At 47.3% G+C, this 17,655-nt stretch overlaps 1 protein-coding gene across 2 annotated transcripts in view; it reads right to left on the bottom strand.

Moving 5' to 3' along the window:
* PRKCE (protein kinase C epsilon) overlaps nt 1-17,655 on the bottom strand; it is a 500,740-nt gene that overhangs the window by 32,805 nt on the left and 450,280 nt on the right. For both annotated transcript variants that reach the window (XM_045445929.1, XM_045445928.1), the window contains exon 12: nt 4,346-4,484. In XM_045445929.1, coding sequence (XP_045301885.1) covers nt 4,346-4,484 — 139 coding nt within the window. The remainder of the gene's footprint in view (nt 1-4,345; nt 4,485-17,655) is intronic.

Genomic DNA, 17,655 nt, shown 5'->3' with positions numbered 1-17,655 from the left:
GACTGACCGGGATGTTTGGTGCTAAGTTCTTTCTGGGTGATCTGGAGCCACTCACTTGACTTCCTCATCCGATGAAGCTCAGATTCTCAGCTCAACCTCATAAGATGAATCAAGGTGGAAGATTTGAAAGCATATTGCAAAGTACAAAGCTCCAGATAATTGGAAGGTGGTAGGAGATCCAAGTTTTCTTCTGTTAGCTTTGGTCTCCATGTATACAAAGTACGTGGTAGGTCAATGGTCTATGTGTGGCTCAGGGTAGAAGTAAATGCTGCGCTGTCCCCACTGCTAAGGAAGGAATTATGAAGTGATGTCCCCATCCCATAATTATCTTCTCCTCTTATCAGAGCAGGAGTAGGCCTGGTGCTGCCCAAGAACAGAAGGGCAGAGGAGATGACCTCTCCTGGTTTCTCTCAGCTCTGTAATTCTATGGAGAATTCCCCAAAGTGATGGTGACGGAGGACAAGCATGGGTGGGGTGCATGTCCTAAAAGGGGTGTGCATCCAGGACTCTCCCCAAAATGGCAAAGGCCATGAACAGTCTCATCAGTTTGCAGGTAACTTCACAGGGAACTTGTCCAGAGCAAGGCTCCAGTTCAAGTTCTCAGATTTCAGGACAGCCAGCGAAGAGGATGCTGACCGTGAGGACCGGGGCTTTCCATGGTCTCTCAAAACACCCTTCTAGAGACTAGAGATTGCTTGGGATTAAGTAAAAAAAGACTTGGTAGGAATCATTTTGAAAACATTAAAAGCATGCATGATTTAAGAATTTAAGAATCCTTTTTAATTTAGAATGGAAAGAAATGCAAGCAAACGCAGCCATCTTTGAATTATTTGGGGCTGGCACTCTGTTTGGTGAGTATCTTTGGTCTCTTAGCTCAGTGGTCATCACATGGTATCTGAGGGTCAGTAAGCTCTGCTGTCCCGAGAAGCCAGTAATGCTGCTCTGTGCCAAAGCCAAAGCCAGCGAGTGGCTCTGTCAGTCATGAATGAGCCAACACCCTGTGCGGCTCAGCATGGCATTGCTGGTTTTGAGGGCATCGCTATCACCCATCTTGTCCAGAAAGCTTTCTCATATTCCCCCAGCTTTCCTCTTATCTTCTCACATCCTAAGACCCTTTCCTGTCCCTAAGATCTTTAGGCACTTTCCATATACTACCATGATTTTGGTTATTTTTTCATGGTCAATTGTTCCCTCTGGGCATCTCTAAGGCACCAGGCATAAGGGTTCTAGCATGCTTCTGAGCAACGCGCCCCCCGCCCCCGGCTCCCCCGCAACCAGGCCAATTGCAGCACTCGGGACACTGGCTGCCACATGTGCCCCAGTGTGTGTCTCACCGGGTGTGCTCCCTTCTCTCTTGGGTTCAGGGGGCTTGGGGTGCCAGGGTGGCCACCCTCCAGCCTCCAGGAGGTGGAAGATCTGGGTTCAGTGCCTCCACAGGGTGGTGGGGAGGTGACCTCCAGGTGGCCCATGTGTGCTCAGCCAGGACAGCTCTGCAGAAACCACAGAGCGGCCCTGCCCACCCTTCCCCAGGCCCACTCCAGAGCCTTCCCTTTTGGGGAGGCATCTTTTGTAAAATCCCTTTCGGGCTTGGCCCTAATTTTATGCTTTCTCACCAGCTTGTCAACAATGGAGAGGTGAGAAGGGCAAGGCTTCACACGCCACGGGAGGGCACCTGGTACGGTGGCTGCCCCCTTGAATTGGTCAGAGCCCGGGTAGAAGAGAAGGGCAGGCATTGGGTCTAATGGTGCCAGTCATACCCAGGGCTGGCTGCCATTTCCTGGGGAGCACGCGCTGGGTATGGGAAATGGAGAGGGGATGCAGTGGGGGCTAGCCCAGGTCGCATGGTGGGAAGAGAAGCCTTGGGGAAGAGCTAGCACCAAATGAGCTAGCGCCTCATTAGGTGTCTCTGGTTTCAGGGTTAACCCAGGCACTTCACAACCCCTCCCTGTTTGAATAGAGGCTTATGGTTTCTCAAGCATTTCCATGCTCTAATCTCATTAGATTCTTATAACACCTTGATGAGGTAGGTAGGGCGGGAATTGTTATTCCTATTTGAAAGATGAGGAAGCTGGGGGGTTGAAAACATTTTGTGACTTGGTCAAGGTCCCATGAGGGCATGAGTGGTCAAGTCTAGCCTAGAAACTCAACTCTCAGGACTGTGCTTTTCCCACACTGCACGTGCCAGCAACAGTGATGATGGTGACAGAGCTACTACGTATTGTCCCAGTGCTCACTGTGGGCCAGGCACCAGGCTAAATGCTTTAGAGGCATAATTTCATCTAATCTCCCCCGTAGCCCTTGGTAAAAGTAGCTATGTCTCTATCAGTTGTAATTTGCCTACAGGAAGACCAGGGATTGCTTTTGGCATTGCACACATAGTGGAGATTCTGTATCGCGGACATAAAGACGGAATGGGAAGGAACAGTGTCTGCGCCTCCTTATAGACAGAGAGATCAGCCCTATTCATTGTGACTCTCATCAATGGACTGCCTTTCATGAAGGTTGTGTGGGCGTTTTGTTCATCATAAAGTGAATGTTGGCCTTGGGCTGGGTCCTTAACTACTATGCTGGCCTGTTAACCCTTTGTCTCTGGCATCAGCTTACAGAGGAATTGGAACCGAGTATTCCGATGATAAGAAACGAATGAGGAAGATGGTAAAAAAGAAGGTCCCAATTGAGAGCCCTCACTTTTGCTGAGTTCTCCTCAAAGATTAAATTCCTAGTGTTCCTACTAAGGAAGATATTTTGAAATCTCTCCTTTCAGATCTCTTAGAAGATAAAGGTCCTAAGGGAATTCAACTATTACTTACCATCCTCACATCTCTCCTCAGGCCCCCCATGTCTTGTCCGGTCTGTGAAAAGTCTCTTCACTGACCTTCCCTCACTCTCTGTCTTCTGAGCTATATTGCTGTTGCCTGTCTGTGTCCTGGGACAGGTGTGAGAAACCTGGACACCCTCCAATGGAAAACTCTTAGTGGGTCTATAGAGCCTACAGGAAAAAGACCACTTTCCTTGGTCCTTTTTCCTAATTTTATCTATTACCATAAATAGCTATACTATTTTCCTTTTCTGAACAAGGCCAAGAATATTCTCATCCCTTCAACTGTGTTCATGGTGGAGTGTCACAAGTTCAAATTCATTTATTCATTCAACGAACCATGACTAAAAGCCTGATCTGTGGGCTGGTTCCTGGAGTCAGATTAGAAACACAGCCTCTGCCCTAAAGGATTCAGAGCCCAGGGATACTGAACCTCCTGTACTGCCCTGCCCCCACCCCAATCTTCCCTGTTGTTTTCGGGAATGCTTCCCACTCCCTACCACCAAAGGAAATCCTGCTGATTCTTGACAACTTAGTTAACCTACCAGGTGCTCCAAGAAGACTCCCCTTATCCCTGAGGATACCATCTTGTCTCTCATATCTATTTATTCTGCTTAATTAGTTGTTTACTTATCTGCCACTGCCTCTAGACCAGAAGTTCTTTTAGGAGAGTGATGAGTGTTTAGCCAATTCTTTATCCCCACTTTGCTTTGTGTCTAGCAGGTGCTCAAACAATGCCACTGAAAGGAAATGAAATCTGAATGGGCTAACACCTACCCACCACGGGCAGTGCTTAATGGAGATTGGTATTTCCTTCCCATCTTACATGTGTCAGAACCCTCAAGTCCATTTTTATTAAGCATCTGTGATATACTTCGTCCTAAATTGGAATCATATCACACTAGGTATCACTCAACCTAGGTAAGATTGATTTGGAGAAATTCGAAGCAAATAGTTTATGAGGCACAAAACATCCAGACAACTTGACAAAAGGCAGCCCATCAGTAGGGCTCCCAGTGGACATCTCTGATCTATATGTATCAGATATACATATAGCTTTCCTCTTCCTACTTGACCCTGTGCACCTGCTATGCAGAATCGCCACACCACTAGGAAGGGCAAATAATTCTTGGTTTTACTGTAGGTGCGTTACAGCTAATGAAGAAGCTAACTGCTGCCTTTATCGATGATGCTCCTTTATTCCGGTTATTAAGAAGTGAAAACAATGATAGAAGTTTACAAAGTTCTCTTAGTCTTACTTTCATTGGTAGTTCTGGACTGAGAGGGAAGGACCTGCCCAGGTTTGGGGAATGGCCTGTTCACAGTTTGCCCAGTATCTCCCTTATCACCGTCAACTTCCATACGGAGAAATCAGCAAACCTTCTACCTTTCCTTTTCTCCCTCCTCCCTCAGAATCTATCCTAGTTTTCTAGAGCCTTCCCCCAGCACCAGTAAGTGACCCCAGTGCATGGGAATGGATCCCTGCCTCTGCCCTGGTGGAAGAAGGTGGTTAGCACATGGTCTTACCTCGGGTGCGATGTAGTCAGGAGTTCCACAGAATGTGGTGGTTGTGACGCCGTTCAGAATCCCCTCCTTGCACATCCCAAAGTCGGCTAGCTTGCAGTGACCTTCTGCATCCAGAAGGATGTTGTCCAGTTTCAAATCCCTGCAAGAGGGGTCAGAACCACATGATTAGTGCTTCAGCCACCCCAATATGGTCTTCTTGAGTTGGAGAGATGTGGCCACCTCAGGGAAATCTGCGATAAAAAGGAAAACCTTTGAGGAGGCTTGACCTGCTGGCAACCAACCTCTGTCCGGGGCTCTTGCCCAAGTTGAGTAACCCCTAAAGGTGCCTCCATCGTCCCCAACATGAGAGGGGAGCTCCTAATATCTCAAGACTACTGTGGTTTAATAAAATCAGTAGCTATTTATTGAAGCCCTACTATGTGCTGCAATTCAAATTATTTAGACCTTGATATGAGAGAGAGAAGCAACTTATCCCCCTTCCTTCATGGGTTAACCATAGGGATCACTTGGAGGGACAAGACTAATGCATAGTAACATCGATGACTCAGATAAAACCACAGAAGGATCAGATGCTACTTTACAGGACACCGACTATGTGAGCTATTGTGTTTCATGGGGAAGACCACTGACAGCAGCTGCAGTCTGGGAGAGCTTCAGAAAAAAAAGGACTCTCAAGAGAAGCTTGGAGAGATGGTTAGGTTTGGAAAGGGCACAAAAAGAAAAGGTGGGAGGGAAGGGAAAGCCAACACAGCAGGTGCAAAAGGCAGTGAAAGGACCAGAGAATTGGGCTCCAGTGAATGGCGGGGCAAGACAGGCAGATTGAAACCAACCCCAAAGAGCCTAGAATGCAAGAGGGGTTTGAAATTCCTGCTGAGGACAACGAGAGACCTGCCTGCATGAGCACGATCTATTTGTAAGATCAGTCTTCTCTGGGCAAGCAGGCAGAGGGGGGAAAGTTTCTGGGGACAGGAGGGAAGACACACTGGTGGCAACGACCAGGGCCTACAGAGACCAGGTGGTTCCTTGCAGTGAGTGAGGGCCACAAAGGGTGGGTGGGGGCCTGGTGGCCTCAGTCAGTGTAGCTCTCTTGCATCCTGCTTTACAGTTTTGGGTTCCACATAAGATCCTGTATAAAATCTGAAGTTCTGGATAAGAATTCCCCTACCAACCAAATCTGCAAACCCCAACCCTGTCCTGTAGAAGAACCCAGACTGTCAGATGGAGGTCCTCACCCTGGACCTCCCTCTGCATCCTCTCTGGAATGGGGCCAGGGTCTTACAAAGAAGGCCTATTGCCCCACACACAGAGCAAGAGGGGCCTTTCTCACAAGTCTGCTGGCATCTGGATTTGAACTTCAGCCATCATCAGAGATCTGGGCCTGAGTGCAAAGGTGGGGCAGGAAACATTTCAGGGCCTGCCTGCTTTGCACCCACAGCCCTGTTTCCGCTTACAGCTGGGACTTCTTGAGAAAAGAGAAAGCTCATAAAATATGCTGTTCTAAGCAGATGCTTGTGAACTAAAGAAAGAACAGGGAGCCCAACCAAGCCGCGCCACTGGGACTGGGCTCCTCGACCTTCTACCCTGGCCACTGTGTGTGGTCAGGGCTCAGCTCTGGCTGGGGTGGGAGGGAAGGGAGAAGAACACTGACGTGGGCACAGGAAGCCTGGGTTTTAATCCCTCTTGCGGCATGGCCCTGGTGAATTCACCTTGTGGGTCTGTTATCTGGTCTATCAAATTGGGATGACACTTTCCTGCTTGTCTAAAGGGTTGAGATAGTATGTGTAGAAGTAGCAGGCCTTTATACCGTTACACCCACTTCTTTCACAAGGAAACTGAGTTGGAGGGGAGTGGGTGTTCTGTCTGCCCATCTGAAAATGTTGGCGTCGTCAAGAGGTGAACCTATGTGCCCCACTGAGTTACAGCCCCTTGCTGCTCCCTAATCTAGTGTTGCCTTGTCGAGGCCCACACGCACGCACCATGGTCACCATGGCAACACTTGCAATTGTAGCAGCAATAAACAAACATGTGGAAAGCACCTCTGTGGTCTACAAACCACATTCATGTTCTGAACAAGGGTTCAGAAGAACATGCTTTGCTATTATCGTGGCAGCGGTAAGCAAGTGGAAGCTGGAAAGAGGTAGGTGATTTCTGGAAGGTGACGAGGGGGTTGATGTAACTAGGACTTGAACTGGGTCCTCTGCTCTAAAATCTGGTGTTCTTGCCTCTGTGTACTACACTCCTCTACCTTCCTGCCTTCCTGTTGGTGGTCTTCTTCCAATGCCAGCCACCAGCCCCAATTTAGAAAGGCCCCACCTGCACCCTCTCAAGCCCTCTCTTTTAAAATTTTTTTTTTTCAATGTTTATTTATTTTGGGGACAGAGAGAGACAGAGCATGAACGGGGGAGGGGCAGAGAGAGAGGGAGACACAGAATCGGAAACAGGCTCCAGGCTCTGAGCCATCAGCCCAGAGCCCGACGCGGGGCTCGAACTCACGGACCGCGAGATCGTGACCTGGCTGAAGTCGGACGCTTAACCGACTGCGCCACCCAGGCGCCCCAAGCCCTCTCTTTTAAAGCCTTGTCATTGGAAGGGTGCATTCTGCTTTGTACGAATGGAGGAGATTCGGAAGATTCCAAGCCAGCCTGAACTTTGCCCTTCTAAAAATTCAACTCCGCACTTCCTTCTGCTCAGGATTCCTACTCAGGACAAGAGAAGGTGGAATGTCTTTCTTCTCCCTCTTCTGCTCTCTGCCTGTCCTAGCCCTGGCCCAGGTACACACTGTCCCCCTGCTTCTTGCCTCCTCTTCTCCCCGAGGGAAGAAGCCACCCCATGCTGAAGGCCCAGGGGGACCACGAGGGCCAAGTATGTTCTGTAGGCAGTCCACGGGCAGCTGTCCCCTCTGCCGTGGGGAAGGGAGGCTCCAGGCCAAAGCACATCTTCACACTGTCCCACCGCTGATGCCAGAAATCCTGCCACTACTCACCTCTTCAAATTTCCCCTCTGCTGTCTGTGTTTCTCTAGAGCTCTGCCTCCCCACATGAAACCATGTCTCATGGAAGAGATGGTGACTTAAGTTCCTTTCCTCTGTGACAGGGGAGACTGGCGCAGCTGGAAAGTCCCCTGGGGACCAGAGATGCCACAATTAAAACTTTATTCCCCTGGGAGTCTTCAGTCTCTTTAAAAAGAAAACTACCCACACTGCTGGGACTAAGCCTGCCTGGTGCTGGGCTCTCAGTGAGTTCTGAGTGGGGTTTCAGTGGATGGCACAGCCAGGGCCATGTTTTGCTCAGGCAGAGGAAAAGGGAGAGAACGCCCTTCTCTACAAGGGCGTAGGGGCCCAGGGCCCTTCACGGAAGGTGGCATCCCTGGAATCCTGCTTGTTGAATGGCTGGCTGAGGGTGGTGGCTCCTCTTTGTTCTCCCTCCCTCCTCCTTGGCCGCACTGCTGCCCCCCAAGACCCCCTGCCTCCCCCTCCACTTTCTACTTGCCGTTCCGGCCCCAGGATCTCCTCACCTGCTGGCTTTTAGTGCTCCCTGTTCTGAGGGGTCTCTAAAGCTTCCCTGGGAAAGAGGTCAGAACAATGGTTTCTCAGCCTTGCTGGCTCTGAGGCCCAGCTTGCAGGGCAGGGTGAGTGGGCTCTTCTCCTTCCTAGGTGTTCCCCAGGCGCTCAGGTCAGGGGCCGGGCACATAGTGGGTTCTCATTGAACTTGTTGACTGATAGCTTTGCAAAGAGGGATTTCTGACTAGATATTAACCCCCATCAGTCCTCAAATACAAGGGCAGGGTACTTTTGAGGACTGGGGACATTTTTAAAGGAATGGGGTCATTTGTTTTAATAGTGGAAAAAAATACAGTAAAATCCTTTCCCCTATATATGAATCAATATGACTAGCTTTTACTTATTAAATTAATAGTTTCAACATTTTAAATAGACAATGCCTTCATATGTTCTAAAACCCAAAGTATAAAAAGGGCATACATAACAATAAAAATTCTCCCTACTGCATCTGTTCTCCAGACACCTCTATTTTCCCCCTACAGGCAACTGCATTAAAAAAATGTTTAGGGGCGCCTTGGTGGCTCAGTTGGTTAAGCATCCAACTTCGGCTTAGGTCACGGTCTCATGGTTTGTGGGTTCGAACCCTGCGTCAGGCTCTGTGCTGACAGCTTAGAGCCTGGAGCCTGATTTGGACTCTGTGTCCACCTCCCTCTCTGCCCCTCCCCTGCTCATGCTCTGCCTCTGTCTCTCAAAAATAAATAAATGTTAAAAAATTTTTTTAAATGTTTATGTTTGAGAGTGAGCAAGGGAGGGGCAGAGAGAGAGAGAGAGAGAGAGAGAGAGAGACACGGAGACAGAGGACCTGAAGCAGGCTCTGAGAGCACAGAGCTTGATGCAGGACTTGAACTTACAAACTGTGAGATCATGACCTGAGCCTAAGTCAGATGCTTTGACTGAGCCACCCAGGCGCCCCAGGCAACTGCATTTTATTCATGTCTTGTGTATTTTCTTGGTCACATTTTACGCATAAATAAGAACACTTCATGTCCCCCCTTTTAACTAATCACGACCTTACTACATGCACTGTTTTGTGCGTTACCTTTTCCATTTTATATGTATTGGAGATCTGTCTTGGCACATAAAGAGGCTATTTTTTGTGGCTGTATAACACTCTACCATATTTATTGGGGAACGTTTAGCTTGCTTTCAATTATCAGGCTATTACAAACAGTGCTGCTGTAAAGATGCTTATAAATATATGAAGGTAACTGTACATGCTTTCTAGAAAGGAAATTTCTGAGTCAGATAGAACGGGGATGTAGATTTTGATGGATGTTGCCAAGCTGCCCTCCTTAGAGGCTGAAGGATTTACACTTTTTTAAAAAATATTTATTTTTGAGAGGGAGAGACAGACAGACGACAGAGTATGGGCAGGGGAGGGTCTCTGAACTGTTAGCACAGAGCCTGACACTGGGCTCAAACCCATGAACCATGAGATCGTGACCTGAGATGAAGTTGGACACTTAACCAACTGAACTACCCAGGCACCCCAACGATTTACACTTCTGTCAGCAGTCCATGATAGTGCCTCCTTGCCAAATGGTACATTATTGAGTTTCTGGTAGTCTGATAGGTGAATACAGTATCTCAGTATATTCTTAAGTTTCTCTGTAAGTTTGAATATTTTTTCATACGTTTAAAAGATATCAGTATTTTTTTTTTTCTGTGAACTGTTGTCGTTTTTATTTTATGGTGTTTGTTTCTCATTGGTTTTTTTTTAAGGAGCTCTTTCTAGATTAGGAAGTGAACTTTGAGTGGCAGAGGAATTGCAAATTCTTTTCCCAGGTTAATTTTTGATATTGCTTATGGTGGTTTATTTTATGGTTTTTGGATTTTATGTCTTAATTTGAAAGGATTTACCCCTTTCAAAGTTAATAAAAGCATTTTCCCAAGATCCCCTTTGTACTTTTCTGCTTTCATTTTATTAAAAAAAATTTTTTTTTAATGTTCATTTATTTTTGAGAGAGACAGACAGAATGCAAGTGGGTTGGGGCAGAAAGAGAGGGAGACACAGAATCCGAAGCAGGCTCCAGGCTCCGAGCCGTCAGCACAGAGCCTGATGTGGGGCTCGAACTCACAGAGCTGTGAGATCATGACCTGAGCCGAAGTCGGATGCCCAACCGACTGAGCCACCCAGGCACCCCTGCTTTCATTTTATAAACAGAAGTCTTTTGACGTGTTTGGAATTTGGCCTGATAAAAGTACGAAGCAGAGATCCAACTTGGGTTCAAATCCCATATGTTGGATAGTTCATGGACTGAAACACCACTTTTTCAAATGCTGTTACTAGCTCTCCATAAGCATTTGGACTTACTTCTGTACTCTTCATTTGATGATGTTGATCTATATCACACTTTTTAAATTACTGTGGGTTTATAAAACATTTTCACATCCAGTAGGGCTGATCCCCTTCTTTCTTAAAATTTCCTAGCTACTCTTGCTTGTTTATTTTTCCATATGAACTTTAGAATCATCTGTCTTGTTTTAAAAAAAATCCTTGTGATGTTTTTATTGGGAACATGTCTAAAGCTATAAATTAACTCAGAGAGAATTGATATTTTTATGATGTTGAGTCTTCCTATCCAATAATATTGTTTGTCTTCCGATTTGTTAAAGTCTAATGTCCTTGAGGGCCATTTGAAAGTTCTCTCTTATAGATCTTGTGCATTTCTGGTTATATTTAATGGCAGCCTGCTGGTTGTCCCAATACCCCTTCTCATTTTCTTCCTCAGTAAGAGAACGTTGCTGCTATTGTTGTTGTTGTTGTTTTTTGAGCCCTGCTCATAGAGATGTAGCTATAAATTGGGACTCAAAGCCTTCCTTAGAGCTGGGTGTGGTTATGTGACTATGTTCTAGCCAATCAACTGTGTGAAGTTGCAAAATGAAGAAGCTTACTCTTCTCTTTCCTTCCTCTCCCTACTGCCTGGATGAGGATATCATACCTGGAGAATCAGCAGCCACCTTCGACCATGAAGAAAAGGACCAAAAGCCCGAGTAATGGTGACTGGACTTCCCATCTCCAGTTAGCATTCGTATGAAAAAGAAACTTGTATCTTATTTAAAGCACTGTTGTCTGGGGTTTATATGATAATTACAGAGGAATCCACTTCTAAAGAATGCAATTTGTTATTGTCTGTTTTAAATTCCAATTATACATGGGGTCTTTTCTTGAGGGTGCCTGGGTGGCTCCATGGGTTGAGTGTCCAACTCAGGTCATTATCCCAGGGTCATGGGATTGAGCCCCCTGTGGTGTGCTAGGCTGAGCATGAAGCCTGCTTGGAATTCTCTCTCTCCCTCTGTCCCTCCCCATCCCCTCACTACCACTTATGCGCGCTCTCTCTGCAAAAAAACTTTTTTTTATTAAAAAAGTTTTTCCTATTATAAATGAGGTCTTTTCTTCCATCATATTATTTATCTGGTTGCATATGTATTTACTAGTTATTAATTTCTGCTTATCATTTTATGCCCTGCCACCATACTGAATGTTCTTTATTTAAAAAAAAATTTTTATATTTTATTTATTTTTGATAGAGGGAGACAGAGAACAAGTGGAGGAAGAGGGAGAAGGAGACACAGAATCCGAAGCAGGCTCCAGGCTCCGAGCTGACAGCACAGAGCCTGATGCAGGGCTCAAACCCACAAACTGCAAGATCATGACCTGAGCCGAAGTCGGATGCTCAACCAACTGAGCCACCCAGGCACCAAATGTTCATTTTTGTAAAGGAGTTTTCCAGTTGATTCTCCTGGATTTTCCAAATCATCTGTCGTTGCTGATCATTTTTACTTCCTCCTTTTCAGTGTTTACATTTTTAGCTTACTTATTTTGCCTAATTGTGTTAGCTAGAACCTCAAGAACAATGCTAAATAACGATGGTGATAGTGAGGATATTTGGTAGTCTTTGATTTTAGGGTGGGGTCCCTCCCAGCACTTCCTCAGGCAGAATGCCTTTATCATAGCCCTTGTCACTTGGTACCTGACTGAAGGCGACTAGACCTCCATTAGACTGAGGACTTGTGAGAAATTCCATGGAAACTCCCTTTCTCTCCCAGCTTCCAGAGGTCCAAATGAGGTGTGGGGAAGAGGGTAAGGAACAGGGTGTACAGTGCCCCCCTCTAGTCCTGGGTTTCTCATTCTTGGAGCTGGATTGACATTGGCAGCTGGATAATTCTTTGTTGTGGGGGGCTGTCTGGTGCATCGTAGGAAGTTCAGTAGCAGCCCTGACCTCTGCATATTAGATGTTATTATCAGCACCCCCTCCCCCCACCCCGCCCTGCCCAGTTCAGAAGGCCCCAGATGGCTCTAGACATTGTCACATATCCCCTACAGGACCTCTGGTGGACTGTTACTGCCCTAATCTAAGTCTTAAACAGTGATCAAAGCTCCAAGATGGTCTGGCCCAGATCATTAAGCCAAACAGGGATTTGACAGCAAAGCTATCAGGAAAGGGTACATCTGCCTGGAATGTCCTCTGCCATTTTATCCTGGGAGACAGGAAACCTGACCACACCAGCCTTGCAGACATTTGGTATACCATCAACCAATCTTTTTAAACGTCTTAGGAAATCGAGGCTCACCCACACGTGCATGGCTGGTAAGAGGAGGTGCTGGGCTTACGCCACACAACTACCCGTGACCAGCTTTCAGGCCAAATGTAAGATCCATAAGCTGTAAATCTCTGTCTGCTGATGGGACTCCAAATTCCTTTGGTCTTATAAAGGTGGGCTTCATGGTGAGAAGGGAAATACAGAAGCCGAGAGGTCACAGCTGCTGACAGGGAAGGAGTGATTTAGGGGCAGGATGGTATAACCAAGGCTCCCTTGAGATAGGAGCACAGATCTCTTCCAGAAACTCAAAAGACAGTCAAGAAAATCTCAAATATCTTTGGGACTCAGTTTCCTTATCTGTAAAATCTGGGTAACAATTGCCATGATTAAATGATGTAACCCATGTGATAGTTCTAGCATAGTACCCAATACATGGTGGTTACTCCAGGAGTAACTAACTGTCTCTAAGAGTCTCCAGGGGTCTCCAACCATCATTTCTTAAAACACGCATGCCCTGTGAGGGCAGGTGAGTAGGTCCCTAAAAACTCTTTGAGAAGTACTTATTACTTCCTAGTGTGTATAAACCACAGAGATAGACTCTGTAGGGCGAAAACTACAAAGTATACGTAACTATAACATACGGGGGAAGTGTCAAATAATACTTGAGAGATGGAAAGAGACTGAAACTTTTAGTCTAGTCCACTGAAAAAATCACGGATTCCTTTCCCCTGGGCCTGGGGAATGACACCTCGCACGCACCGAGGGGAATACCAGTGCCCCAGGGGAGAAAGCAAAGGTGGAGGCCATGGTTTAAGTAGTAGGGGGTAGAGCAGCACAGGTGTCACTAATCAGGATTGATGCGACAGCTTCCAGACCCTCAGCAACCTTCCCAGGCCCTTGGGGGTAGGCACTCTGCACAGCCAGGGAGCAGCTGTGGTAGCGGCATGACTCTGTTCCTGTGCTTTGTGGCTCACTGTGTGCTATCACACACCTTATCTCTCTTTGTCCCAACAACAGCCCCAACTTGTAAAGAACATGGCGGCATGGCCCAGCTGGGGGTGGGGGTGGGGGGGAGCACCAAGTCTCTTGAGGTGAGCAGGGACCTGAACAACAGAAGCTGGGCGGAGTCCAGCTTTCCTCCCGCTGTGCCTCAGCCATCTTATTTGAAAATCATCCTTTCCTACTTGTGAAATCGTATTTTCCCAACGTGGCAGATCCCCCAAGAATAAGGGCCAGAAAACTCTTCTGTAAACCACAAGCATTTAGCAAAGGGTTGGCACAAGTTGAGAACTTTCACACATAAGAAAAAAATTGAACAGGGGCACCTGGGGGCGGGGCGGGGGGGGTGGGGTTCAGTCAGTTAAGCGTCCGACTCCTGGTTTTGGCTCAGGTCATGATCTCATGGTTTGTGGGATCGAGCCCCACACTGGGCTCTGTGCTGACAGTGCAGAGCCTGCTTGGATTCTCTCTGCTCCTCTCTCTCTGCCCCTCCCCCTGCTTGCTCTCTCTCAAAATAAATAAACTTAAGAAAAAAAAAAAAAGAAAAAGTTGAACTTTTTTTTTTTTTTTGCTTGACTTGAAAACTCACCCCAAAGGAAGAGACCCACATGCCCCCATCCTCATCAACCAGGCTCCATAAAATTTAATGCCTTCATTTCCCTGGTGCTACGCTCACTGGAATATTTCTCTGGCATGCTAATTCCACAAAGCTCAGGCCTGAATGCCACACATATGATAGCAAATTCTTCCATTTACTTGAAGATAAGAGATTAGAAGGATTACTTCTCAGGATGCCAAATATTTCAATCACCAGAGAGCAGGCCCCTCAGGGGAGATTATGAAGAAACTCTGCTTGTTTTTGGACAAATAGTGGAGACTAGCACATGATTGTGGTTAACCAGATGGGAATATAGGCCCTTCTGGCAGATGTCGCTAAACACCTTCGTAAATTTAACAACACATTTACAAGAAAGACACTTTTCCCCTCTGGGATAGCACACTCTCCTTGACACTGTGGCAAATGTTGGTGACCAGCTGATGTCCTTTCTCCTGGCTCCTTCTGTGGCAGCCACCCCGAAGCACACCCAGGAAAGCCAAATCACTCAAGCACCACACCGGGCCAGATGGCACCGCAAACACGGAGCCTGTAAAACCGCCCTTCGTGCCTTTCACCAAAGAGAAAAAAGCAGAATTTGCTGCAGAGTCGAGGCAAATGATTTAAGAATTCTCCACTGCTATGCTGATACCTGAGCTGAGAGTCAGTGGTAATGTTTCACTCCGGGCCAGCATGCTGGGAAATCTCTGAGCCTTTCCATAGGAAAAGCTCAATAATTTAGGACAAAACAATTAACTACATTTTCTCCCCCAAATGCTTTTGCCCAGGCTCAGCATTAAATCTTTAAATGCATTATCTCATTCAATCCTACCAATAGCCTAGGAATGTGGCAGGACTATTGTTATCTCCATTTTATTTTTATTCATTCATTCATTCATTTATTTATTTATATGAAATTTATTGTCAAATTGGTTTCCATACAACACCCAGTGCTCACCCCAATTTTAAAGATGAGGAAGAAGGGTCTGAGGGGTTATTTACCTAGCCCTGGACACACAAGTGGGGAGTGACACAGTGGATTTGCCTGATATCAACTCCCATGCTCTGAATCACTTTGCTGTGTTGTTTGGCAGGGGGGAGGGGGGGGTAGGGAAGTGTGGAACATTGTATTTATAGCTGTGCTGCTGTGGGATTGACAACACAGTTGTTGCTATTGGGGTGATGGTTGTTTCTGACTCATGGCAACATGGTTATAAGATGTAACTGATAAGCTAGACCATGCTGTTTTGACCAGCAGGCCTTCAGCTACTATGCTGACCTCTAGAAATCTGAGGGGTGAAACTGTACTCTTTTCGTGGCCAAAATAAATAGCCTGGGGCTGTACCTGGACATGAAGACTTGGAATTGAAGCACTGTAGAATAACATCTGACTGCATGATTGTCCAATTACTTTTTAAAAATTTTTTTTAAGTTTATTTATTTTTGACAGAGTGTGAGCATGAGCTGGGGAGGGGCAGAGAGAGAGGGAGACACAGAATCCGAAGCAGGCTCCAGGCTCCAACGTATCAGCACAGAGCCTGACGTGGGGCTCAAACTCACGAACTGTGAGATCATGACCTGGGCCAAAGACGGACGCTTAACCAACTGAGCCACCCAGGTGCCCCGTCCAATTACTTTTTTAAACCCACAGTCGTGAAAGCAAATTCTTTTTTTTTTTTTTTTTAATTATTATTTGAGAGGGGAGGGGAGGCAGAGGAAGGGAGAGAGAAGGAGAGGGAGAAGGAGAGGGAATCCTAAGCAGGCTCCATGCTCAGCATAGAGCCTGATGTGGGGCTCAGCCCAACGACCCTGGAATCATGACCTGAGCTGATATCAAGAGTCTGATGCTTAACCAACTGAGCCACCCAGGCGTCTCATGAAAGCAAATTCTTAAGCTTGACACACTCACGGACAATATCCTGACTTCCACCGAAGGGAAATAAGTCTTGACTTGTGTCCCCAGCCAGTGGGATGGATCCCTCAGACCATCATGACACTTACCCCTGGCCCCCTCTATTCCTCTCCAGGTCATCAATCAACCTGCACTGGGAAATGGCTATTTATGGGCTTTGGTGTACAGACTGGGTCCAAGGACAACGACAACCTCAAGCAAATCACTTCTCTGAGTTCACTGTCCTCAAATATGAGAAAAGACGGCTGGATGAGTCAATCCCCAAGGACCTTCTCGTCTGAGATCCCGGGAAGTGAAGGCAGCTGGAGCCCATGAAGTCTGAACTTGCAGTCCTGGCTGTTGCACACCAAATGTGTCCCTTTCCACTCTGGAGCAAATCTCTGCCAGCAGGCGTTTTTATAGAAAACGTAAATCAGACGACGCTCTCCTTCCGCTTGCATTCTTTAGAGGCGCTCCACGAACATGCTTCCTGGCATAGTGTGCAAGGTGCTTTGGGGTCTCCACCAGCCTGGACTATCAGCCTCATCCCTCACTGTACTCCCTCATAATCCAAACCTGGGCCGTGGGCCTTGGGTGCTTCCAGGGAGTGTGAGCCTGTCTCCTGCCTCAATGTCCTGGCTATAAGGATCTGCCTCCCACAATGGACACCCCATGGGGGTTGCTGAGATGTCCCCCAGTTGCCAGATGCTCTCTAGCTTCTCAATACACATCCTCTATCAAAGGATGAAAGAATCAGTGAGCAGGGAGGGAAATTTGTGAATCGTGGCCCCAGGCAGCCAGACGGCCCGAACAAATGCTTTCAGATGATATATGGAACTATTAAAATATGTTATTATTAAAAATTGTTAAGGCCAAGGGCAAACCATCCGAGGCAGCTGATTGCATCCGTTCTCCCATTACATTCAGGAAGAACCCCTTCGCTAACGCAGCAGCTTCCATGGCAGTCAGAGGGGAGCCCCAGACCCTCGCTCTGGCTCTGGCACTGGCCCTCTCCTCCCTCTCTTTTGCCGCCACCTTCCCATCCGTCCAGCCCCACAGGGGACTCTGACAGCACTTTCCTGCCTTGAGACCTTTGCCACATCGCCGTTCCGTCTCCCTGGAGAACAGACTCTTCATCACTAGGGTCCCTGACTTGATCCCCATTCCATAGGCCTCTCTCTGGCCACTGTGTCTAAAATGGCCCACCACCACTCGTCCCCCACCGACCCTGACCCTCATCTCTGTCACCTCAGCCATTCCCTTCACGGCAACGACCACAGCCTGTAATGATGTTGCTTGTTTATTTCCTGGAGTAAATGCTTTTCCCCCACATGAGCTCCATGAGAACCGGGGCGGTGTCTTTGTGTTCCCAGTGTGGTCCCCAGAGCCCTGCCAAGTGAGCCTGCACTCACTTTTGGCTGAGCGTCTGGAGGAGCCGGATCTGTGTTAAGTCCACCTTGGTGATGGTGTAGTTAATGGCATGATTACAAACCCTAATGCACCCATTGCCTAAATGGCCCTACTGTGTAATGTTCCATTATGGTTGCCACTCAGAGTCTGCCTTTTGTAGCAGGCCATGAGGATACCGAGAGAGAAGACAGTCCCTGTACTCGGGGTCTGGAGGGAGAGGTGGACATGAGGCCAGAATGCCTGGGGTGGTAAGTTCTACACTAGAGGGACAGGCAGGATGCTACTGCTGCCCTTAGAAGGTAAGGGCTGCC

This window comes from Leopardus geoffroyi, chromosome A3, assembly GCF_018350155.1.
Source record: "Leopardus geoffroyi isolate Oge1 chromosome A3, O.geoffroyi_Oge1_pat1.0, whole genome shotgun sequence".
Classification (NCBI taxonomy): Eukaryota; Metazoa; Chordata; class Mammalia; order Carnivora; family Felidae; genus Leopardus; species Leopardus geoffroyi.
Note: the sequence above shows the minus strand (reverse complement) of the source record. Positions and strands in the feature narration are given on the sequence as shown.